Genomic DNA, 21,273 nt, shown 5'->3' on the forward strand with positions numbered 1-21,273 from the left:
CATATGTCTGCCTTGACAAAATCACCCAGAATGCTACTCACCTCATTATATCTTAGAAGCTAAAGCAGCATTGAGCCTGGATGGTACCTGGTATGGGTAACCACGCTGCGTGCATAACCAGGCGCTAGAATCCGTTTTGGAAGGGATACTTTGTCGGCGGAGGGCAGTGCAGCAGAATGCATCGTTGTACTGTACCATGTGCCCAACGCCGATGCCCCTTGCACTGACTGGCGCGGTGTGGTTTGCTGAACAACCATCGCAGCACGCACCTATAGCACCCGGAATGCACCGGTGCTCAGCCAGCCCTGCGCTCACACGACTGGGCCTCGGAGATCCAAGCCACTGTGGTGAACGGCACCTTGTGTGAATGCCGTGGGTGGGGACGCGTCTGCCTCTGTTTTGTACCCCACGGCATCTTGGATCGAGATGGCATCTGGAGCTGCGTTTATAAATAGCGGACGTGCGTCTTGTGTGCACAATATATTCATCACTGTCAACATAGACGCGCATTATATATATATATATTTTTTTTAATACGTCACCTTGGAAAAAAATCCACAAGAGACGGAACATCTCGCTTTTGTAAGGCTTGTCCACGGGGTGGAAGTGGCAGTGGGAAGTGGCATTGGGAAGTGGTGGCACAGTGGTAAAGCAACCCCGCGCTATGACGCCGGCGACCTCATCCGTCCTGGACCTCATAAGGATCGTCCACTCGACCTGAGATTGTTATAATCGATCAGCGATGATCCGGCGGCTTGGGGGGAAGGGGGGGAAGGGGAAAAATGTTGGAAGCAGCCAGATAAATCGCTCGCCTGATAATCGATGAGCAACCTGTAGCTTGTGCGGTGTGGAAACACATCAGCACTGGGGCGACAAAGGTGGGCCAGTCGTGGTGCTGGCCACCCACCACCACCCCCTCATGTGCGGTGCCGGCCTTCGTAGGTGCTACTCGCGAACAGTACTTGCCCCAAACAGTCTGTTAAGGCTATACGGGGTGGGGGTATCTTTGGCTTTGGTTCTGTGCGAGCAGGTGCTTTGTGGACGAGATGGACTTCTCAGGCCTGGAGCTGGACGAGGCTCTGCGACTGTTCCAGACGCACGTGCGACTGCAGGGAGAGGCACAGAAGGTGGAGCGGCTTGTGGAGGTCTTCAGGTGAATTTCGCAAATCGGGCCGAGTCGACCTAGGGGGGGGGGGTCCGTGCGGGTGTCAAAATGCTGAATGTCTACGGCATTGTGCTCGTAATGTTGCCTGGCCATCCAAGCGTGATTCTTCGGGACTGTGGTGCGTGTACGTGCACGCGTGGACGTGCACGCGCACCAAATCGCACGCGTGAAAGAGACGAAAAAATATCCTCCGTTACAGCCTAAAATGAGTCCCTCTATTTGAGATGTAAACGCCGGTCGTCCATTGGAGGGACTGGCCACTGTCATGGGAATGTGGAACTTCCACCGGAAGCTAGGGGCTGCCAGTGCTTGCTTGTTGAGGGACACATTGCGTCGACATTTGTGACTGGGCTGTGACCGGTCAGCTCTCGCACGTGGTAGCCTCGTTGAATCAATGGTGGCCTGAACCTGGATTGGAACTCAGATTGGTCAAGATTTCTGGTCCAGTGTCTCTGACTCAGCCATTGAGTCCGCCGAGGCAATGAGCCCCATCGAGCTGACTTAATTTGAAGCCGAAGTTTTGCACACGTTCCACAACGCTGCTGATAAATTGCTCGTATTTTTTTTTGCAAAGTTTACTTTTTAAGTAAGGTGTACGGTACAAGGTGTAATGAGTCTTTAAAATCCTATTGAGATCCTATTTTTAATCTACTGTTCATTAAACGCGTGACCTATAAGTGGGTTCCTTTTAATTATCATAAATTGGCATGCAAGAATTAGCCACGCATCAATCACTCATCAATTACCTTGCAACGATTATGGAATTAATCTTGGGGACTTGCGCATAGTTTATCTATCCATCATTTGTCCTTAAATTATACAGCAATTAGCTCGCAATTATAAAATGTGCAACGATCAATCCTTGTTCTGAAATCTTAAATAACGGCATAAGCACCCGCCTTGGGGTAAACATATTTCAGTGCTGACCAAGGCCACAGTTTCCGTATGTTTGTGTTTAGGAAATGCTGCGTGATGTAGGAATCTGTAAAAAAAAAATCCATATACTGCATTACAATTTGGAATTTGTAAAGCACGTTAATGGGACCATGCCTCGATATTCTGTACAATGCATAAATGCTCAAGTAATTGGCTGCAAACATCTTAACATGTAGAGGACCACAGAGCTTTGAAAATTGTTAGCACCAGCGCGTACCGCCGGGCTTGCCTTCCAGCTCGCCCATTGTTCCTCGGCGATTGCGAGATGCAAATGACATGAACGATGCCCTACTGGACATCTGTGAAAAAGAGCTTCACAGCTCATCGGATTCCTCCAGTATAAATAAATATTCTGATTCCGACCTAAAACGTTACCGTTACTATAATGAAAGTTTCCATTTGAACAGAGGTCACCTGAGGATTGTTTCTGCAGAGAGGGAAATGTTAGGTTGCGAAACGCTCGAGGCCGCTAAAGGTGAAATCGAGACGACGTTGCGGTGGAAGTGGCAATGGAAGATGCCTGTGAGGCACAGAGATGGGTGGGTCTCGTGGAGACCGCTGGGCTGCAGCCACGGGCTCGCGACCGATGGTGACTGTTTCCTGGAGAGCCGTCACTAGGGGTAACCGGCGAATGGGGGGCGACCGCCCCGGGCACTGCGCTTTGAGGGGGCCCACGCGCTTCCAACGTCACGGGGTCAGACGGAACGCTTTCGGTTTAGTTTGAAGGCGTCGGGGTGAGGGGGCCCACGTGGTGCATAGTTTGCCACTGGCCCCGCAACCCCCCGTGGATGACCCTGGCTGTACTTGGACTCTCTCGCGTGATCTACGCTCCCCTGTCTTCACCAGCCCACATTGGCCAGTTTGGTCGGGTTTGGTCGAATAACCACCACTTATGTATATGTGGCGGTCAGTGCGGGCTGGTAAAGACAGGGGAGCTTAGACCACGTGGGAGACTACAAGTACGTATGTTGAACTTTTTGAGCACCGTACGTGACCAACTGTGCTTATCGGAGGTGCGGGGGAAGGACATCAAGCACTTCGTGCTGATCACCCCACCCCTTCCTCGTGCGCCGTGCGTGCCGGCCTTCACAGGTGCTGCTCGCCACTAAACAGCCCCAACAGTCTGTGCAGACCACCGCACGGCGGGGGGCGGGGCGTACGGGCGTTGTGGTTGAACCTTTTGCGTTGCTTGTCTCTCCTGCGCGCGTCGCGCCCCAAGCCGGCGCTACTGCGCGTGCAACCCGGCGGTGGTGTCGTCGCTGTGCAGCGAGGACACGGTGTTCGTGCTCGCCTTCGCCATCGTGCTGCTCAACACCGACATGTACAGCCCCAGCGTGCGGCACGACCGCAAGATGCGCCTCGACGACTTCATCAAGAACCTGCGCGGTCAGCGGCGGCGGTAGGCGGTGATGGCACCAAGTAGCAAGTCGCAGCAATAACAGCAGCAGCAGCAGCGAGTATATGTGACTTGAGTGACAGCAGTAGCAATAACAGCAGCAGCAGCAGCGAGTATATGTGACTTGAGTGACAGCAGTAGCAATAACAGCAGCAGCAGCAGCGAGTATATGTGACTTGAGTGACAGCAGTAGCAATAACAGCAGCAGCAGCAGCGAGTATATGTGACTTGAGTGACAGCAGTAGCAATAACAGCAGCAGCAGCAGCGAGTATATGTGACTTGAGTGACAGCAGTAGCAATAACAGCAGCAGCAGCGAGTATATGTGACTTGAGTGACAGCAGTAGCAATAACAGCAGCAGCAGCAGCAGCGAGTATATGTGACTTGAGTGACAGCAGTAGCAATAACAGCAGCAGCAGCAGCAGCGAGTATATGTGACTTGAGTGACAGCAGTAGCAATAACAGCAGCAGCAGCAGCAGCGAGTATATGTGACTTGAGTGACAGCAGTAGCAATAACAGCAGCAGCAGCAGCGAGTATATGTGACTTGAGTGACAGCAGTAGCAATAACAGCAGCAGCAGCAGCGAGTATATGTGACTTGGGTAACAGCAATAGCGGTGCTGACAGCAGTAGCAATAACAACAGCAGCAGCAACAGTAACAGCTGCAATAGCCATAGCGGCAGCAGCATCAGCAGCGATTGTAGCATGAGCGGCAGCAGCGGGAACATCATCAGTAGGAACAGCAGCAATAGCAGCGGCTCTATCGGCAATAGCACCAGCAACAGTATCAATAGCACTCGCATTGACGACAGCTGTGAGAGGAGCGGCAGCAGCAGCACTATCAGTTGTGACAGCAGTATCAGTGGCAATAACAGCAGCAGCAGCAGGGGCACTGATAGCAGTGGCAGGAGCAGGAGTGGCAGCAGCATTGACGCCGCCACTACGATCGGTGCAATCATTGTCATCGCCACCACCAAAACGGTTGCAACAAAGCAGGTTACTCTTGGGCTCAAATACTAAATTTACATGTTATTGGCATACCTACTATAATTTGGAAATGTGGAGTTTCCACTGCTAGCTCTGGAGCCGTCACTCGAGACAATCGCTGGCCCAGGGGAGACGTGGTGGGTGAACCGTACCACTGAGTTACCCGATCGTCAACGGCCATGATCAATCCAATATCTTGATGAAGTCCTCCCCAAGCCGTCGCCATGTCTCACGGCCCTGCAGTGTAACGATGCCCCCAGTTTGTTGTGCTTCCCCTCACTTCCGATTCTCACAATTGGCTACGTACTGTGCGAAAGAAGTTCAACACGCACGCATGCAGCTCGAGCACCCTGCGCACGAGCCGATGTCACCTCTCCATCTCCACTGCGGCAGCCCCCCACAGTCTTGCTGCGCCCGCAGTGGAACAATGTCTAGCCGCTGCTGCTGCTGTGCACACGCGCGCATTACAGACGAATTGGAACAACGCCTGTAAGTCCAGCGCTGCGGAGGAGCGGCGGGGGTTGGCGGATCGCGCGCGGACGCCACGAAGGTCACAGCGTGCTCGCCCGCATTTCTCCCCCCGCGGCCCCGTCCGTGCGCAGGCGTGGACGACGGGGAGGACATCCCGCGAGACTTCCTCGTCGGGATCTACGAACGGATCCGCAAGCAGGAGCTGGCCACCGACCCGGATCACGTGACCCAGGTGGTGGCGGTGGAGGCCACCATCGTGGGGCGCCGGCCGGTACGATCCGGCGAGCGTATTGTGCCGCCCCCCGCCCGCCCCCCCCCCCCCCCCCCCCCCCCCACGGTTACGGTTCGCTCCCTTTGTCCATCGGCGCTCCGGTGAAGTTTGCGTTCGCTCAGCCGGGTTGGCGTTGGTCTGCATCCACGTCAGCCGTCGAAAAAAAATAAAAGTATGAATTTGGGCTGCTTAGTTTACACTGTTGGGCTAGTTTCCCGTTTTCTTCACATTGAGTCAGTCTGGTCCGGTTTACATGTACAGTTAGTCGTCTACTTTGCATTAGGTGAGTATTCTAGACCACCTCGGGTCAGCCTTGTTTAAATGGGATTACATGTTGAAGTTGGACACGTGTTTAGTCTTACGGTGAGTTTTTATACCTGATCAGTTTACTTTACATTCTGCCGGTTCTGGTTTACATTGGATCGAGTCTGCTTACGTTGGCTCCGTCCGGCTTGCAGTGTGGTTCTCGTGGCTCACGTGGCTTCAGTCTCTGTGGCAATGTGGTCCACCTTGTCGCTCCATGGAGTCGGTCTGATTGACGTGGGACCGGCCACGTCGGCATTGGGGTTACTGGCCACGTTGATGTGGATAACGGAGGCTCACCGTGGGCCCACGCTCGTGAGTCTGCACGCCGCGGTGTTTTAAGGTCCGCGGACGCTCTCGGGCGCTACGTCCACGCACAACAACAAACAAAGTTCCCCCCCCCACATAGCCTTAACAGACTGTAGGGGCAAGTGCTGTTAGTGAGCACCAATGAAGGCCGGCACGGCACACGAGGGGGTCGGTAGCCGGCACCATGCCTGGCCGCCATTGTCACCCCAGTCCACACACATGCAGCTCCAGTCACCTCACGTCCAGTCACATTATCTGCATTGGCCACCCCCCTACTCCCTCCCGCCCCCCCCAATCCGATTGCTGAATATTAACGGATTCGGCACCCTACCACGACGTGTGGCTTTCCCCCCCACAATTTGGTAGGAGGCTAAAAAAAAATTACCGGGGTCTCTGAAACGGGCCTATTATGTGCATTTGTAACCCATTATCCGAGGCCTCTCCCGGCCAATTACTCGCGACAGGCGCGGAGCGTTTGCCGCTGTCAGGCGGCACTGCCAGATGGCTAAAGTGGCGCCCTTCCGAGGCTCGGGCGAGCGGGCAGAGGCTGCAAAGAAAGTGCGGCGTATTCACAGAGCACAGAAAGTAAGCCGGAATAAAGCCAAGATCACTTCCGGCGGCGGCAGCTCTCCCTTCCCGCAGCACCGACTCTGCGTGAACATTAAATCTGAACCTTTATTTTAGATTTTTACCAGGTAAGGCCCCCCAACTTGGCTAAATGGCGCTTTTTCAGAAGGGCCCTGGCCACAAATGATCGCCCAACGAGAAGTGGCTTGTCATCACGTGGAAATTTCTCGCGGCCAAATACGCCGAACCCACGTTGACTTCTAAATGGTGGAAGTGGGGGGGGGGGGGAAGAACAACGGAGGACGCGGAGAAAGAGCCGCGCGGCCACTGGGGCGAGAGAGAGGGTGAGAGACCATGCAGACTCTCAAATATACAGGCGCCAGGGTCGGGATCGAACCCACGACATGCTGTGTACCAGGTGGGCATAGTTAACATCTCGCCACCTTGTTCCCAACTCTATTTGTGTATTTGCCAAGGTGGGGGGGGGGTGGAGGGCACGGCAGGTGAATTGTTGCTCCGCTTGAGAGAGATTCTATTGTAATGCTGATCCTCCTTCCGTCCGCCACTAACCCCACGACCACCACCTGCCCAGTCTCAAAATCGCCACTTTTGATGTAAGTGCACTTGGCGCTGTTATTGACGATGCGTCGTCCGTCCCTGGCTTAGCGCCAGAGGTCACAACCGGGTACCCGTATGCTACCCGATACCCGGCTACCCGTACCCGGCCAGGTACGGGTACGGGTACCCGTTTGCGACCCTGGTGCGGCCGGGTACGGGTACGAGTAGGCCGTGAGTCACCGGTGAGTAACCGTTTGTCACTCATTTCGGGTAGGGTACGGGTAGCGTACAGGTACCCATACCCGGCCGGGTACGGGTACGGGTACCCGTTTGCGACCCTGGTGCGGCCGGGTACGGGTAAGGAATCAAAACCCGTTTGCGACCTCTGCTTACCGCCCAGCCAGCGTCCACTTGAGTCAACGTTGTGTGCATGTCGATGTTGCAATTCACGGCAGCGGTGGTGGGCGCGGAGGCTGCTGTGCTCATGCCGTTCATTTGTGAAACCGTTATTCTAATTATTATTCTTGATAGTGTCATCGCGTGCCGCAACTTGGTCGTGCGTGATAACGGTGGAGTTGATTGGCGACGAGGCTATGGGGGAATGCGCAGGGAAAGGATGTCTACGGCGCAGGGAGCGTTCCTAGGATGGTGACAGCACGATGCGCAGGAAGGGGGATCGGGACTCAAATGTGCAACGAGGTGACATTTGTGATGTTTCGCTTCATGGGTAGGTGGTTGTTGTTGTTAATGTAAACGGGCGCTGCGGTGACGAGATGTTATCTCCCTCGCCTGGTATACAGGAGGTTGTGGATTCGATCCCGACCCTGAACGCCTATATAATTAGAGTTTGCGTGTTCTCTCTCCCCGTGTACGTATGAAATTTTGTCCTGGTTTTCTCTCTCCACATTTAGAATCGACATGCGCTTAGAGTATTTGGCCTGCTATAAATTTCCACGTGATGATAAGCCACGTGGTCGAGCTATCATTTGTGGCCAGGTGGCTTCTGAAAAACAGCTTTACTAGCTCAGTGGGCCTTGCTTGGTACCGATAAAAAAAATTGTTTGGTGTATCATTCAACGACTTGAATTATAGTAATTTTCCTCTCCCTGTCCTTCCTTGACGTTGCCGTCCGTCCACCCGCCAGGTGCTGTCGCTGCCCCACCGGCGCCTCGTGTGCCTGTGCCGGCTGTTCGAGGTGCCCGACGTGACACGAGCGCAGAGGGCCGGGCTGCATCAGCGTGAGGTCTTCCTCTTCAACGACCTCCTCGTGGTAACTGCAGGGGAGCCCCCCCCCCCACTCAGCCCCCTCCACCCCGCTCCCCTCCCACTCCCCCCACCCTCCGCCCCACCCTCCCCCCACCCCGCCTGGCCACACAGCTGCTGCGGGGCCCCGATGGTCGCGTGCCACGAGTTGGAATAAAAAAAAATTATTCATAATAATGATGACGGAATGTTTTAGCTTTTTCTGTGCATACGGCTCGTCATGGGAGGCGGCAGTTTGTTTGACCTGACAACCAAAGAGTGTCCCGGCGATAAGCGACGCGCCACAAAGCTGTGAAATTAAAGTAACTTTTATCATTAATCGTTTTGCCGGTTTGACGTTCAAACGCGATTTTTAAAACAGCGCGAGGTCTCGAAGCCAGGACTTGGCAGCAGAACGTTCAGCGGAGCCCGATCGGTGACCCCGTGATCTCGGAACTGTCACTCTCCAACATGCTGTCCTCTTTCCTGGATGTTCATTGTCAAGAAAATGTATTTAAAATACAATTATATTTCATTCATAAAGAGAAAGATGCCAGTCCTCGCCTCCCCCTGAATGTTTTATTTTTCACCATTTATGATACTTGATGATGCACAAATGGCATATTTGAGCATCATCAAGTAAAATAAAAAAACGTTGTCGGTACTGAGGCTCCCACAAGGCCATGTGGGAGGGCGTGTGGCACAATTTTGGTGCCAGCAATCATAGAGTATTTCGGTCGTGTCGCTACGGTTCTCTGCGGTGAGTGCAATGTCTTTAAAAACAACGGTGCTACTACGCCTCTCTACATCAAATTAAACCGCTCGTCCGTTCCGAGATTCTGCGGCGAACGGGACACCACCCACCCTGCAACTTGCAGACGTCTCGGAACGGGAAAGGGTTAATAAGATTTCGCTCAACTCCGTTACAGATTCGTGTTTTGTTTAATTCTCTCCGGGGGCCGCCCTCCTCTTCCCATCAGGTGACTAAGATTTTGCAGCGGCGAAAGCAGGGCAGCACGTACAGTTTCCGGCAGGCGTTCAGCCTCTATGGGATGCAAGTGCTGCACTTTGAAAATCAATGTGAGTGAGCGGCAATGCTGATCGTGCGCAGCGTAGACAGAGAGCCATGTTTGAGTGCTTTTGCTTATCTCCGTGCGATGCAACACAAAAGGCTTTGTATTTATATATATATAATGTCGAAATGTCACTGCATCTCAAGATGCCGAACTAATATCACGATGTGCAGGAACAAAAACGAATTTGTGTGTGTATATCTACACGTGCGGGGAGCGGTGGTGTAGCGGTTAGCGCGCTGCGCTACAAACCCGGGGACCCGAGTTCGATTCCCGCTCATGGTCAACACCCAGTGACGATTATCTAAACCGGTTATAATGCTCCCCTAGATCAACTCGGCCTCAAATGTGTACCTGGTGCGATGTGTAAACATCGCCACTAGGGAGACAAAGGCGGCCGGGCGTGGTACTGGCCACCCACCTCCTCGTGTGCCCTGCCAACCTTCATAGGTGCTCGCTAACAGCACTTGCTCCTACAGTCTGCTAAGGCTATACGGGTGATCCTTGTCTTTGTATTTGTATATTTATATTTACCGTACATATTTTAAAGGTGCATTTGAATGCAATTGAATGCAATTCATACATCCACCCTGCGATTCACTCGGGCACTGCAACCACCTATTCACCACCCACTCACCCAACTCACCTACTCACCCATTTGCCCACTCCACTGTCCCTGTCACTCACCCACTCATCCACTCACCCACTCACCCACTCACCAACTCACTAATGCAGCAGAGGCCCCCATTGTGGGCTTGGCCTGTTAAAATAAAAATAAAGTTTATTTTGAGTCAAACATTTTTTCATATTCTTTTTTAGTGATTTGCTTATATAATGATGACGTCACCCTGCTGCTGCTCTATATAAGAACGGGAGACAGAGCAGGAGCCTCGGCATTCTGGCGAATTGCCCGATGATGCTGGATGTAATTACCAGCGAAACGTCGCACTCAAATTGTAAATGTTGTGGTTTCACGCTTCAACACACCGGTGGGCTAAAGCAGTGAACTATTTGTCTTTTGTCAACGTGACACTTTTTTGCTGATTGACCATGTCGGGTGGTGAAGGGTTACGACACATTTATAAATAACGCGATCTGAACCCAAAAACGGTGATTATGAATTAGCATATATTGCCTACACTTTGCACTCCCATCGTGTTTTACGTATTCTTTGTTGTAACTTTCTGACCCGCGTGCCTCCTGGGCACGTGTGCAAAAGAGCTCATCGCATTTCCCCGGATATCAATCAATATTCTGATTACACTATTACCCGACAGCGCTACGTAATGCTCAGTTTATTTATTTGCTTGCGCTTGAACACCTTCCGCCCTCTCCCGCGCCAGACTACTCGTACGGCCTGTCGCTGGTGTCGGCCGCCCCCGGGCTCGACGTCAGTACGCTGGGCAACTTCGCCGTGCCGAGCCTAGAGGACCGCTGGCGCTTCTCGCGCGAGCTCCAGGAATGCATCTCCGAGGTGCACGAGATGGACCGCGTGCGCATCGAAGGTAACCCCCCCGCTGCGATGCGGCGTGTCGGAAGAGGGGGGGCCGAGCAGGGGGGGGGGGGGGTTCGCTTCCGCTGGCGGTGACCGCGAGCAAGCAATTGGGAGGTGGGCGGGGGGGGGCGCTGGATCTTTGCCCGCAAGTCAACGTTCAATTTTTCCAGGGTAATCTAATTGTCCGTGTGTTTTGGTATTTGCGCCATTCTCGTAGCGCGGGGTCATCGCGAAGGTGCGACCTTTCCCAGACATGGCAGCGCCTCCAATTAGCACGGTTGGCTACGTACGGTGCGAAATAAGTTCGACATGCAATAAGTAAAAAAACACTTTTTTATTTTTGTAATGTTTGCCTTTTTTTAAATATATAAATGTAGTATTGTACAGACAGACTCTTCAACGTCTTTTAGTAGCACACACTTTATTTGTGAATACAGTCCCTATGCACTGAGGGGTATACGGTCCCCTCACCCGTTACACTCCGAACGTACAAGCCTACAGGCTACTCATACCCCGCTCCTTCAGTGTCCTCTGACTGGACCTAGGGAGATGTCTCCCTGACCACTGGTTACTCTGAACCCCTAGACTGGAGGGCTTGGTCCAGGGTCCTATGCTTCTTCCGCCGTCTTGGGTCTTCGTGTCGTCGAACTCCCCGAGAGCTCTGAGCGTTCTGGCTTTATACTCGTTCGTGGCCGGGTTGTCCAATCCCCGGCCACCTTGTGGAACCCTGTGATTGGTCGTTCCCAATCTGCTTTTCGATCCCAATTCACCCTATCTGACCCTGACCGTTAGGTCGCGCGGGAAAACCTTGTTTACGGTCAGCGTCTCACAACTTGTGAGACCCTGACCGTTAGTTTGAGCGGGAAAACCTTGTCAACGATTAGCTCTCCCAGTTTGTGAATATCGAGTGGGTAACTCTACTACATATACAACAAGTGTAAGGTTGGGACCCGGCAGTCATTGTTGACCATTAAGGAGAGTAAGTGGGCTGGGGGACTGGACGCATCCCTGGAAGGTACGATACCCACTGGTCGAGACGAGCGATGGAGCCGCAGCCAAATGAGGAGTGGCACTCGAGTGGACGTCCACGTGACCCTGCGTGCCAAGGGGATCGCGGTGGCTATGAGATGTTAGCTACCTCGCCTGGTATGCAGGAGGTCGTGGGTTCGATCTTGACGCCTGCTTTATATTTGGCGTTTGTGTGTTCTCTCCTTGGTCACCTGGATTTTTTCTGGGTCCTTTGGTTTTTCCCTCCACGTTTCGAAACACTCGTTGTAAATTTCTACGTGATAAGCCACTTCGTTGTGCTGTCATTTGTGGCCAGTTCGCTTCTGAAAAAAGCTATCTAGCTCAGTTGTCCTTACCTTATAAAATAGAAATTGTTGTAGATTCAAGAAACCCGATTTGGCTTCACAACGTTGCAGTGAATGTAGCGGCCTCTAGTGGCTACGGGCGTCTCGGTAACAAATTTAGATGCAAAGTCGAAATTGGAAAAAAAAGCTCGTATCTCACGTGTGTAAGAACGGATTAGTTACGATTCCGGCAAGTTTAAACCGCGTGCAAATTATATGCTCGTGTTACATTTCAAGCTCGTGAAGCGACTTGAGCTCGAGTTGCGTGAATGGAGGATTCAGGGAGAGAGAAAAAAAACGAACAATAATGAGACAATAACGAGACAAAAAAAATACATGTTTGATTCAGAAAAAGATTGCCGGGTGGGTGAATCGTTCTAACCTTATCACACAGCTGAACGCGATGGGTCATGACATCAACAACATCCCTCCATCAGCTTTCACGTCCTCTTAACTGCCATTTGTGTCCATCAGATTGACGTTTGTCGTGAATCGGCTTTTAAATGTTAGCAAAGCAGCCGCCCGGGTTTATTGCAGAACCCACGGCGCAGGGGCACCGGGTTAGATTCCCACCCAAGGTGTGTTGGGTTAATCAGAGTATCATCACGTCCATTATGTCAAGTGATGGAAATGAATTGCAGGAAATTATCAGAGTGAAGACCGCACTTGAGATACGTGAGAGCAAAAACAAATAAAATAAAACGCAGGAATTTTTCTAAGCTAATTAAAATAATTGTCGGGAGTGGCACGACCGGAAAACAACACAGAATATTTGTACCAAGAGAAGTTATTGAAGGTGGATCGGAATCGCAATTATAAAATTAAGGGACGGACAAAGGCAGGCTGGAGCGCTTCTGGTAACGTGGCATCACAATGCGTGTGAAAAAGAAACTTATCAATCACCGTTCCATCTCAAACCAAATACTAAACAAGGTCAACTCACCTCCGCTTCCAAGATTAGGTGATTTCAGGGTTTGGATATGTTTGAACTTCTTTCGCACCGCACGTAGCCAACCACGCTAATCGGATGTGCTGTATCGCATGGCGACATTTAATTTAACTTCATTTTAAAAGCCGGAATACACTGAATGCAGTGACAAGCTACATTTACCGCAAATAATAAGCATACGTGTTTTATCATCATACTGCCACAGCTCCCGCGAAGGTGCCGTGGTTTACACTTCGCGAGCTTCACAGAATACCTCCTCCTCCGCTTCTCTGCCGATCTTGCCGATGGTGGCATTGTTCATATCACCGGGAGCGGTGTGGGGGGGCGGTGGAGAGTTGGCAGTCAACGTGGTCATTGGGTGACCGGGCCGAGACCACCAACTCGCCAGACACAAGGAGACCCCGTGACCATTTCGGGGCGGCTGAACCATGGATGTGAAACCCTTCGGGGGGGGGGGGGGGGGGGGGGGGGGGGGATCTGTCACCGGGTGGCGTGCTCGTGACCTGACGAGGTTTTTCGCCACCCTGCCAACTCCGCTAAAACCGCGACCTTTAAAATGAAGGTTATCTCTTGCCTCTGCCGAGTCCTTCCAGCGGCGCCTGCTGTGTAGGTGGTATCGCGAGCTTTCCACGTGGAGTCTGGCATTTCTTTTGGACACGTATTGTGTTCTAAAATAACCACTTTACCTGAGGCTTGAATGGTTTTGTTGTTGTTGTGTTTTGTTGCGAGGTTGTAATCCGACGTGAAAAGGCGTCCCACGCGCTCTACCACACTCAAAGCCCGAATCTGTCAAAGTTGCGTTTCGCTCTCGCGCTGTCGCGTGCGATTTTTTTACTTGAACACTGACGCGCGTGTGTGTTAAGTGAGAGCCTGTTAAGGCCAATTCCACTGGATGTACACCACGTAAGCCACGTTGCCTTTGTTTCCACGACGACTGACGTTCAATGATCACACTCTGATCCTGCTGCGGCTTTAGGCCGAGTGAACCTAAGGGAGGTGAGGTTCAGGTTCATGTTGCCGCAAGCGCTGTGCATCGCGGTCACAAATTCAACTTTGGCAACTGTGCTGGTCGTGTTCTATACGGATTGCCGTGGGGCAAATAAAAGACAGATCTCCCGTATAGCCTTTAACAGACTGTTGGGACAAGTGCTGTTAGCGAGCATATATTAAAGCCGGCATGGCACGCGAGGGTTGGTCTAGCCGGCACCACTCTGGGCTGCCTCTGTCTCCCTCGTGGACATGTTTATACACCGCACCAGGTACTCATTTGAGGCCGAGTCGACCTAGGGGAGGCTCGGGACCAGTTACGATAATCGTCATTGTTATTGGCCGTGAGCGGGAATCAAACTCGGGTCACTGGGTTTGTAGCGCAGCGTAGCGCTTACCGCTACACTGCTGCTCCCCATGTACTCACACACACGTGCTGTTACATAGCGTGTGTGCACACAAAGATAAAGATCCTCCGTATAGCCTGTAACAGACTGTTAGGGCAAGTGCTGTTAGCGAGCATCAATGAAGGCCAGCACTACATAGGAGAATGGGTAGGTGGCTAATACCACGCCGCCTTTGTCTCCCCAGTGGTGATGTTTACACACTATACCAGGTAGTAATTTTTAAGGCTGAGTCGACCTAGAGGAGGCCCAGGATCGGCTCAGATAATCGTCACCGGGTGTCGGCCGTGAGCGGGAACTGAACGCAGCACACCGACCACGATGGGAACCGCTGCCACGCTCGCTCACACACTCGCGGTGTTCCGTGAGAGCGTGCGTGCATGCGCACACTCGCACACACGCACACGAGCACAAATGCCTGCGTCCCCCACGTTGTTACGCAGCGCGCGACGCAAGTGGATTAGAGAGGCCGACCAGTGCCGCCGCCGTCGCATTCGCAAAATGCGAATCTGTTCTCTGGTTGGATTCAGGGGGCACATGGGGGGCGGCGGGGGGGGCTGTGTGTCAGGGGCTTGTATAATGTAGTACTTTTTTTGCAAGCAATCAATTCGGCAATAACCACACGGTCCTGTGGTGAACGTACAAACAAACTCTTATAATGTAGTGTCTTGTCTTCGAAAATGATTGGCCTTTCGGCGTTCTCTGGTCTGACACTGGTGAGACTGGGCCATGAAGAAGGCCCTCTCTGGTGTAGGCCACTACGTTTCTAAGACAATGCACTCACAGAGTTTGTTTGCGTATTCAGCACAGGTACGTGCGGTTAATGCACTACTTGATTCATTGTCAAAGGTTTCTATTTGGTGTTTGAACATCTTAACACCTCCTGTTTTATTGCCAGAACGAGTAAACACCTATTCTTACTTCTCATACTTTGATCGCGGCAAAGAGGTCCCATGATTAGAATGTAGAACTGGATAGCGATTTCCATCCTGCCTAACCCCCACCACCAATCCTCCCTTTTTCTCGGGAAAATAAAAGTTTTGAGGGATGAAGGCAATGGGATTTTCGCACTTTCAAAGAACCCCTATCAATTCAGCCCCCGAACTGCTGCAGAGCGATGGGAATCTGACAGGCGACTGGGTGGTCACTCCGGAGGAGGCACGGAATGGCCGCGTCGCGCAATGCGGTGCGCAGATCCATGAGCCCAGTCGCTCCCACCTCCTCCTCCCCCCTCTCTCTCCCCCCTCCCCTCTCTTCCTCCTCTCTCCCCCTCCCCCCCTCTCCTCCCCCCCTCCTCTCCCCCCTCTCTCCTCTTCTCCCCCCCCTCTCCACCTCCTCTCTCCCCCTCCCCCCCTCTCCCCCACCTCTCCCCCCCTCTCCACCTCCTCTCCCCCCCCTTTCCCCCCCCTCTTCCCCCCTCTACGCCCCCCCCCCTCTCCCCCCCCCCTCTCCCCACCCCTCTCCCCACCCCTCTCCCCACCCCTCTCCCCCCCCTCTACCCCCCCTCTCCCCCACCTCTCCCCCCCCTCTCCCCCACCTCTCCCCCCCCTCTCCCCCACCTCTCCCCCACCTCTCCCCCCCTCTCCCCCGCCTTTCCCCCTCCTCTCCACCTCCTCTCCCCCCCCTCTCCCCCCCTCTCCCCCCCCTCTCCCCCCCTCTCCCCCTCCTTTCCACCTCCTCTCCCCCCCCCCCTCTCCCCCTTCTCTCCCCCCTCTCCACCTCCTCTCCCCCCTCCCCCCTCTCCTCTCCGTGAAGTACACGGTGGACACGCTCTCTCAAGCGCGCTCCATCCTCCGGCTGTCGTTCTGTCGTTGCGATCGCCCCGCCAGTGATCGTTCCCTCCGGCGACGTTGCCCCGACGATCCCACTGAACGTTTCTTAACCCTCGCGAGGTACTGGTGGTGCTGGTGGGGTTTCACATGAACGCAATCTCAATCGCCACGTTTTGTTTGCGCGGCTGCTCGACTTGTTCGGCCGTGTCAGGTGTAGGAGGGGCGTGCCGATTGCCCAATCGTGAACATAGGTAACGTGTTGCTGGAATGGAGCAGGGCTCATTAGAACCTGGACAAAGAGGTACATATGTATATATGTTGAACTTCTTTCGCACCGTATGTAGCGAATTGCGCGAATCGGAGGTGCGGGAGAAGGACAACAACCTAAAGACAAAAATAGGTTCAAAAGAAATGAGTTTGCAATTTAGATGATGATTCAAAAGTGCTTAGCTCCAGTGGCTTCCTAATATCGGAAGGAAGAGCGTTCCAGACGGCCGCAGGAGCGCGTGTGAAAGCGCCACGCGACGCGGTGAGAGCGGCGTGCGACGTGAAGCAGCAGGAGGAGTCGCGCCTGTGTCCCAGCGGCGCGTGCCCCTCTCTCCCCGCCAGCCGAGCTGGAGAAGCAGAACATGGTGGTCCGGCCGCCTCCTTCCCCGGGCCGCGATGGCAAGGGGGGGCAGCACCAGGGCAGCCTGGGCAGCGTCCCGCGGGGCAGCCTCGACGATAGCTGCATCCCGGCGGCGGAGGAGCGGCCGTCCATGAGGAGGGGCAACCTCAGCGGCTCCCTGCGGGACCTCGCCGATGGAGGTGAGGGTTTCATCCCGTGACGAGAGGGCCTCGTCCGGTGGTTGAATGAGCGAGTCTGTGAGTGAACGGGCAGGTTAGTGAGGTGAATGGTTGGGTGGGTGGGTGGGTGAGTGAGTGAGTGAGTGAGTGGATGGGTGGGGAGATGAGTGACTGGGTGAGATAATGGGTGGGTGGGTTTGTGAGTGAATGGGTGGGTGGGTTGGCAAGTGGATGATGAGTTAGTGAATGGACACATGAGTGAGTGGGTGGGGTTGTAAGTGGGTGGATCTTGTGGATTGTGTGAAAAGGTGGGTAAGTTAGTCGCATTGTGGATGAGGTGAGTGTCGGTGTGTGGATTGGTAGTTGAGTGAGTGAGTGGGTCGGTGAGTGAGTGAGGGGGCAGGTAGGTGAGTCGGTGGGTGAGTAAATGAGTTAAGTGGGTTGATCTGCAGGCTGTGTGAGTAGATGGGTGAGTTTGCGGTTTAGTGGATGAGGTCACTTGGTGGGTGGACAGGGTGAATAATGGGTGGACGAGTGGTTGTGAGTGAGCGATCGAGCAAGTGGGATCTGTGGGTTGGTATGTAAGGAGGTGGGCAACTCATTGGTGGAGCAGGTGAGTCAGATGGATCAATGGTTGAGTGAGTGAGCGAGGTAGGCAATAGGGGTACTGTGGTGACGAGGTGACGACCTCACCTGGTATGCAGGACATCGTGGCTTCGATCACAACCCTGGCGTCTGTATATTTGGAGTTTGCGTGTCTCTCTCCCGGTGGTCTCATGGGTATTTGTCTGGTATACATTTACACGCAATAAGCCACTTCGTTGAGTGATCACTTGTGGCCAGGTCGCTTCTGTCATAGCTCAGTGAGTCTTGGTAAAATGAAATTAGGAAATGGGGAGGAGGGATTGAGTAATTTAGTAACATACGAAATCATTTCTAGCCCAAAAGGAAAACAACAACCCGCTGTAATATTTGCCGTCTTGTCCCATCGGGACAATGTTCCTGGAGTTCACGAACGACGCCAAGCGCTTGGTGAGAGGCGTCTAACCAGGTCGGTGGACGTGTCGGTGTGCTGACGGTGTTTTACCTCCCGCCCTCAATCTCAATGCTGTGTGCGTTTTTTTTTTTGTCGAGCGATGCAACGACAAAAAACCCGCTCTGTGCTTTGTGCCGCAGACTCATGCGAAAGCATCATCACCATGGACTGCACCGACAAGGTGAGCCGCGTGAATGCACATGCCTGCCGTATTATTGCCGATTATTCCGCAAGGATATCCAAGATAATTCAATCCAAAAAAATACAAGCTTACGTTGCAAATATGTGATGATGCCCCCATGGTGTGATGGTAACCAAAGCTAGGCTTGCAATCCAGAGGTCGCAGGTTAAAACTAAAATAATGGGCCCACTTCATAAAGTTCTCCCCCCTCCGTCGCATCTCTCCACGCGGCGTCGGTCGGCAGGCCGCGTGTGGTTGGGTCAATTGCGTTGTCGCTCGCAACCCTTTCTTGACACGTCACGCCAGCCTAGAAGAGTAGGCCAAAGTGTACGCTCGCGGAGGGCCCTTCCAGTAAGTGGGCAGGTGTGTGTGTCCCGTGTGCACGTTGAACTTCTTTCGCACCGTACGTAGTCAACCGTGCTAAATCGGAGCGGCGCGAGTGGGTGGGCGAGCGGGCGAGTGTGCGTCAGATCCAGCAGTGGCACTTGCTACGTATTTTCAATTTATTTTTCATTTCGGCAAATGTATTTTTCATTTTGACAGTGGCACAATGAAAACATTGCAGGGCTGCACAATCGGAGCCGTTAGAGCTGCTAAAGTCCTGTCTTGAAAACTCGCCTCTGTAAACTGGTCTCTACCCCCTAGTTCTGGCGGTTTACCCTGTGCAGGTTCTGTTTGTTTACTGGCTTTCCATGCACATTGGTTGCGTTAGGAATCTAAGGATGAAATGCACCACTTTACAAATGTAAGTTATTATTAGTATTAAAATCCGGGTGAAGTGGCTCAAGGGAGCAAGTGAGCCTGACTGCCAGGCAGGTCACAACCTCCAAAGCCTGGCAGTGTCAACTCATGAGCCAACCACCATCAACATCTTCCCGATTCGGTGTACAAAATAAGTACCACTTAGTCAACAAGGCAAAAGTGAGTGTCCTTTGAATAGGCCAGCTTCCACCACAGGAATGTGGAATTTTCATCTCGGCTTCTTTGACCGTTCGTGGACACGATCGCTGCCATGGCATTCTCATCTTGTACACTGAACAAAGACGGTCACCGCATCACGCGCTTTCGGATGCGCTTCTGCGGCCGTCTGGAACGTTCTACCGATATTAGGAAGTGACTTGGAGCTACGCACCTTTAAATATTGGTTGAAACTCATGTTTTAAAAAAAAGTACTTTTTGGTTTAGTTTGTTGCCCTTACTCCGCACCTCCTATTAGCACGTACGAGCAAAAGAAGTTCAACATACACACAGTACATACATTATCACGCCCAGTTCAACCTTGTTAAATGATAAATACTTGATGATAAATACTTGTTTTTGTGTTCCTACGACAGGAAAACAAGTCTTCACATATACACGATCACTCGTGTGACAGAGATAACGGGTGCCAGTCAGGTTCCCTTGAGCTGTGCGTTGTCATGTTATTTTGTTGGCTCTGCACGGTTCAACATACACGCATGCCCCAAGTCTCGTGTGCGAGCAACGAGAGACCTCCTGCACAGCGTCTGCGCGGTAGAACCGACGCGCGTGACGACTTCACCTTGCGCTCTGTGTCTGTCCCTCCCTCCCCGGATCGCGGCTGACTCGCAGGACTCGCAGTTTTCTCAAAGCAAGAAACTTCCTCGGAGCGCCGGAACGACCTCGCGGTCTCGCCTCACCCATTCTTCCTCCTTCCGCCTCGGCAACATCTTCGGCTCGCTCCGAGGGAAGCCCACGCAGAGGCAGGCCCGGCAGCCGCTGCCCCAGGCATTCCGTGCGGCCGACGCGTGATTGCTTCCCACCCCTTCCCCCTCCTTTCGTGCGCTGCCACTCAGTGGGTGTGTTGGTTGGTGGGTGGGTGGCTTGTTGGGTGGCTTGTTGGGTGCGTGGGTGGGTTGGTGGGTGTGTTGGTTGGTGGGTGGGTTGTTGGAAGGCTTGTTGGGTGTGTTGGTGGGTGTGTTGGTGGGTGGGTTGGTGGGTGGGCTGGTGTGTGGGCTGGTGGGTTAGTGGGCTGGTGAGTGGGCTGGTGGGTGTGTGGCTGCCGCAATGAGGAGGGGACTCGTAATAGCCATGTCAGGTACACCGAGCTGGCACCAATACCTGGGTTCAAATCCGTGTTTCAGCCTCGTCCTGCTGTCGAACTGGGAGTTTCACGTTGCACGTCGACTGTCAATGCTCTCAGCCCAGTCTCCCAATGGCAGCACGAAGAAAAAAAACACTTTTGTTGTTGCGTTTTGTTCCCAACACTGAAATGTTTGTGTGTGTGTGTGCGTGGCACTTCATTTCACGTGGCAAGAATATATTTATAGAGCCCTTTGTTAAGGCAGGCAGTGATGGGCCACCGTTACGATTGAATTGATTGTCATAATTCCGCATACAAATTCCATACAAGAATCAATTATTAGATATATATTTTTGTGAATGGAGCGCACCTGTAGTGACTGCAGGATTTATCATCAGCAGCAGCCATGATCTGTCCTTTGTTGGATGACGGCGCCCACCAATCTGTCACTTTCACATGGGACGCGACGCATGTGGACAGAAAATAAGAGATTCTCGCTCGCGATATTTTAAGACGACAATGCGTTATCATCAGTGAGTCGATCCACCGTTGCGTGCATAGTTTGAGTTTATTCATCTTATTGCGATGTTATCTTCACAGATCCTGGATTCGTGCTTAAGATTCTGCGTTATTTAAGCATCAATTCCCCCCCTCCCTCTTCCCAACAAACACCAGACCTTTTCTGAATGTCTGTCACATCCCAAACCGCGATTCTTTTGCGATTTGGACATATACAAACACAAACGACAGCAATTCAGTCGTGACCGCTGTAAGAGCCTGCACACACTCGAGAGGCGGGCTTGAGACGCCGATTGAAGGCACCGCTGGCGAATAGGGCCCCCTCTCCCGGCATTGTGTTTCGCGGAAGATTCCCCGTGTGCGCGTCTAGCTATGCTGTCTGAAGGATGTTTAACAGAACGACCATGGTAGGCAGAATGGGTGGGGTTCGTAAAAAAATTAAGACCAAAAAAAATGTTGCATTTTTGTGCCG

The 21,273-nt window shown here is 52.9% G+C and overlaps 1 protein-coding gene across 4 annotated transcripts in view; it reads left to right on the forward strand.

Moving 5' to 3' along the window:
* Positions 1-20,053, forward strand: part of LOC133356393 (IQ motif and SEC7 domain-containing protein 3-like) — a 75,139-nt gene extending 55,086 nt beyond the window's left edge. For all 4 annotated transcript variants that reach the window (XM_061573896.1, XM_061573897.1, XM_061573898.1 and 1 more), the window contains 9 exons: positions 1,031-1,153; positions 3,321-3,487; positions 5,088-5,227; positions 8,109-8,234; positions 9,187-9,286; positions 10,623-10,784; positions 16,848-17,045; positions 18,201-18,241; positions 19,832-20,053. In XM_061573896.1, the coding sequence (XP_061429880.1) occupies positions 1,031-1,153; positions 3,321-3,487; positions 5,088-5,227; positions 8,109-8,234; positions 9,187-9,286; positions 10,623-10,784; positions 16,848-17,045; positions 18,201-18,241; positions 19,832-20,011 (1,237 nt within the window). In that variant the 3' untranslated portion in view covers positions 20,012-20,053. The remainder of the gene's footprint in view (positions 1-1,030; positions 1,154-3,320; positions 3,488-5,087; positions 5,228-8,108; positions 8,235-9,186; positions 9,287-10,622; positions 10,785-16,847; positions 17,046-18,200; positions 18,242-19,831) is intronic.
* The last annotated feature ends 1,220 nt before the right edge of the window (positions 20,054-21,273 follow it).

This window comes from Lethenteron reissneri, chromosome 54 (assembly GCF_015708825.2).
Source record: "Lethenteron reissneri isolate LAM-NWPU_2019-01 chromosome 54, ASM1570882v1, whole genome shotgun sequence".
NCBI lineage: Eukaryota > Metazoa > Chordata > Hyperoartia > Petromyzontiformes > Petromyzontidae > Lethenteron > Lethenteron reissneri.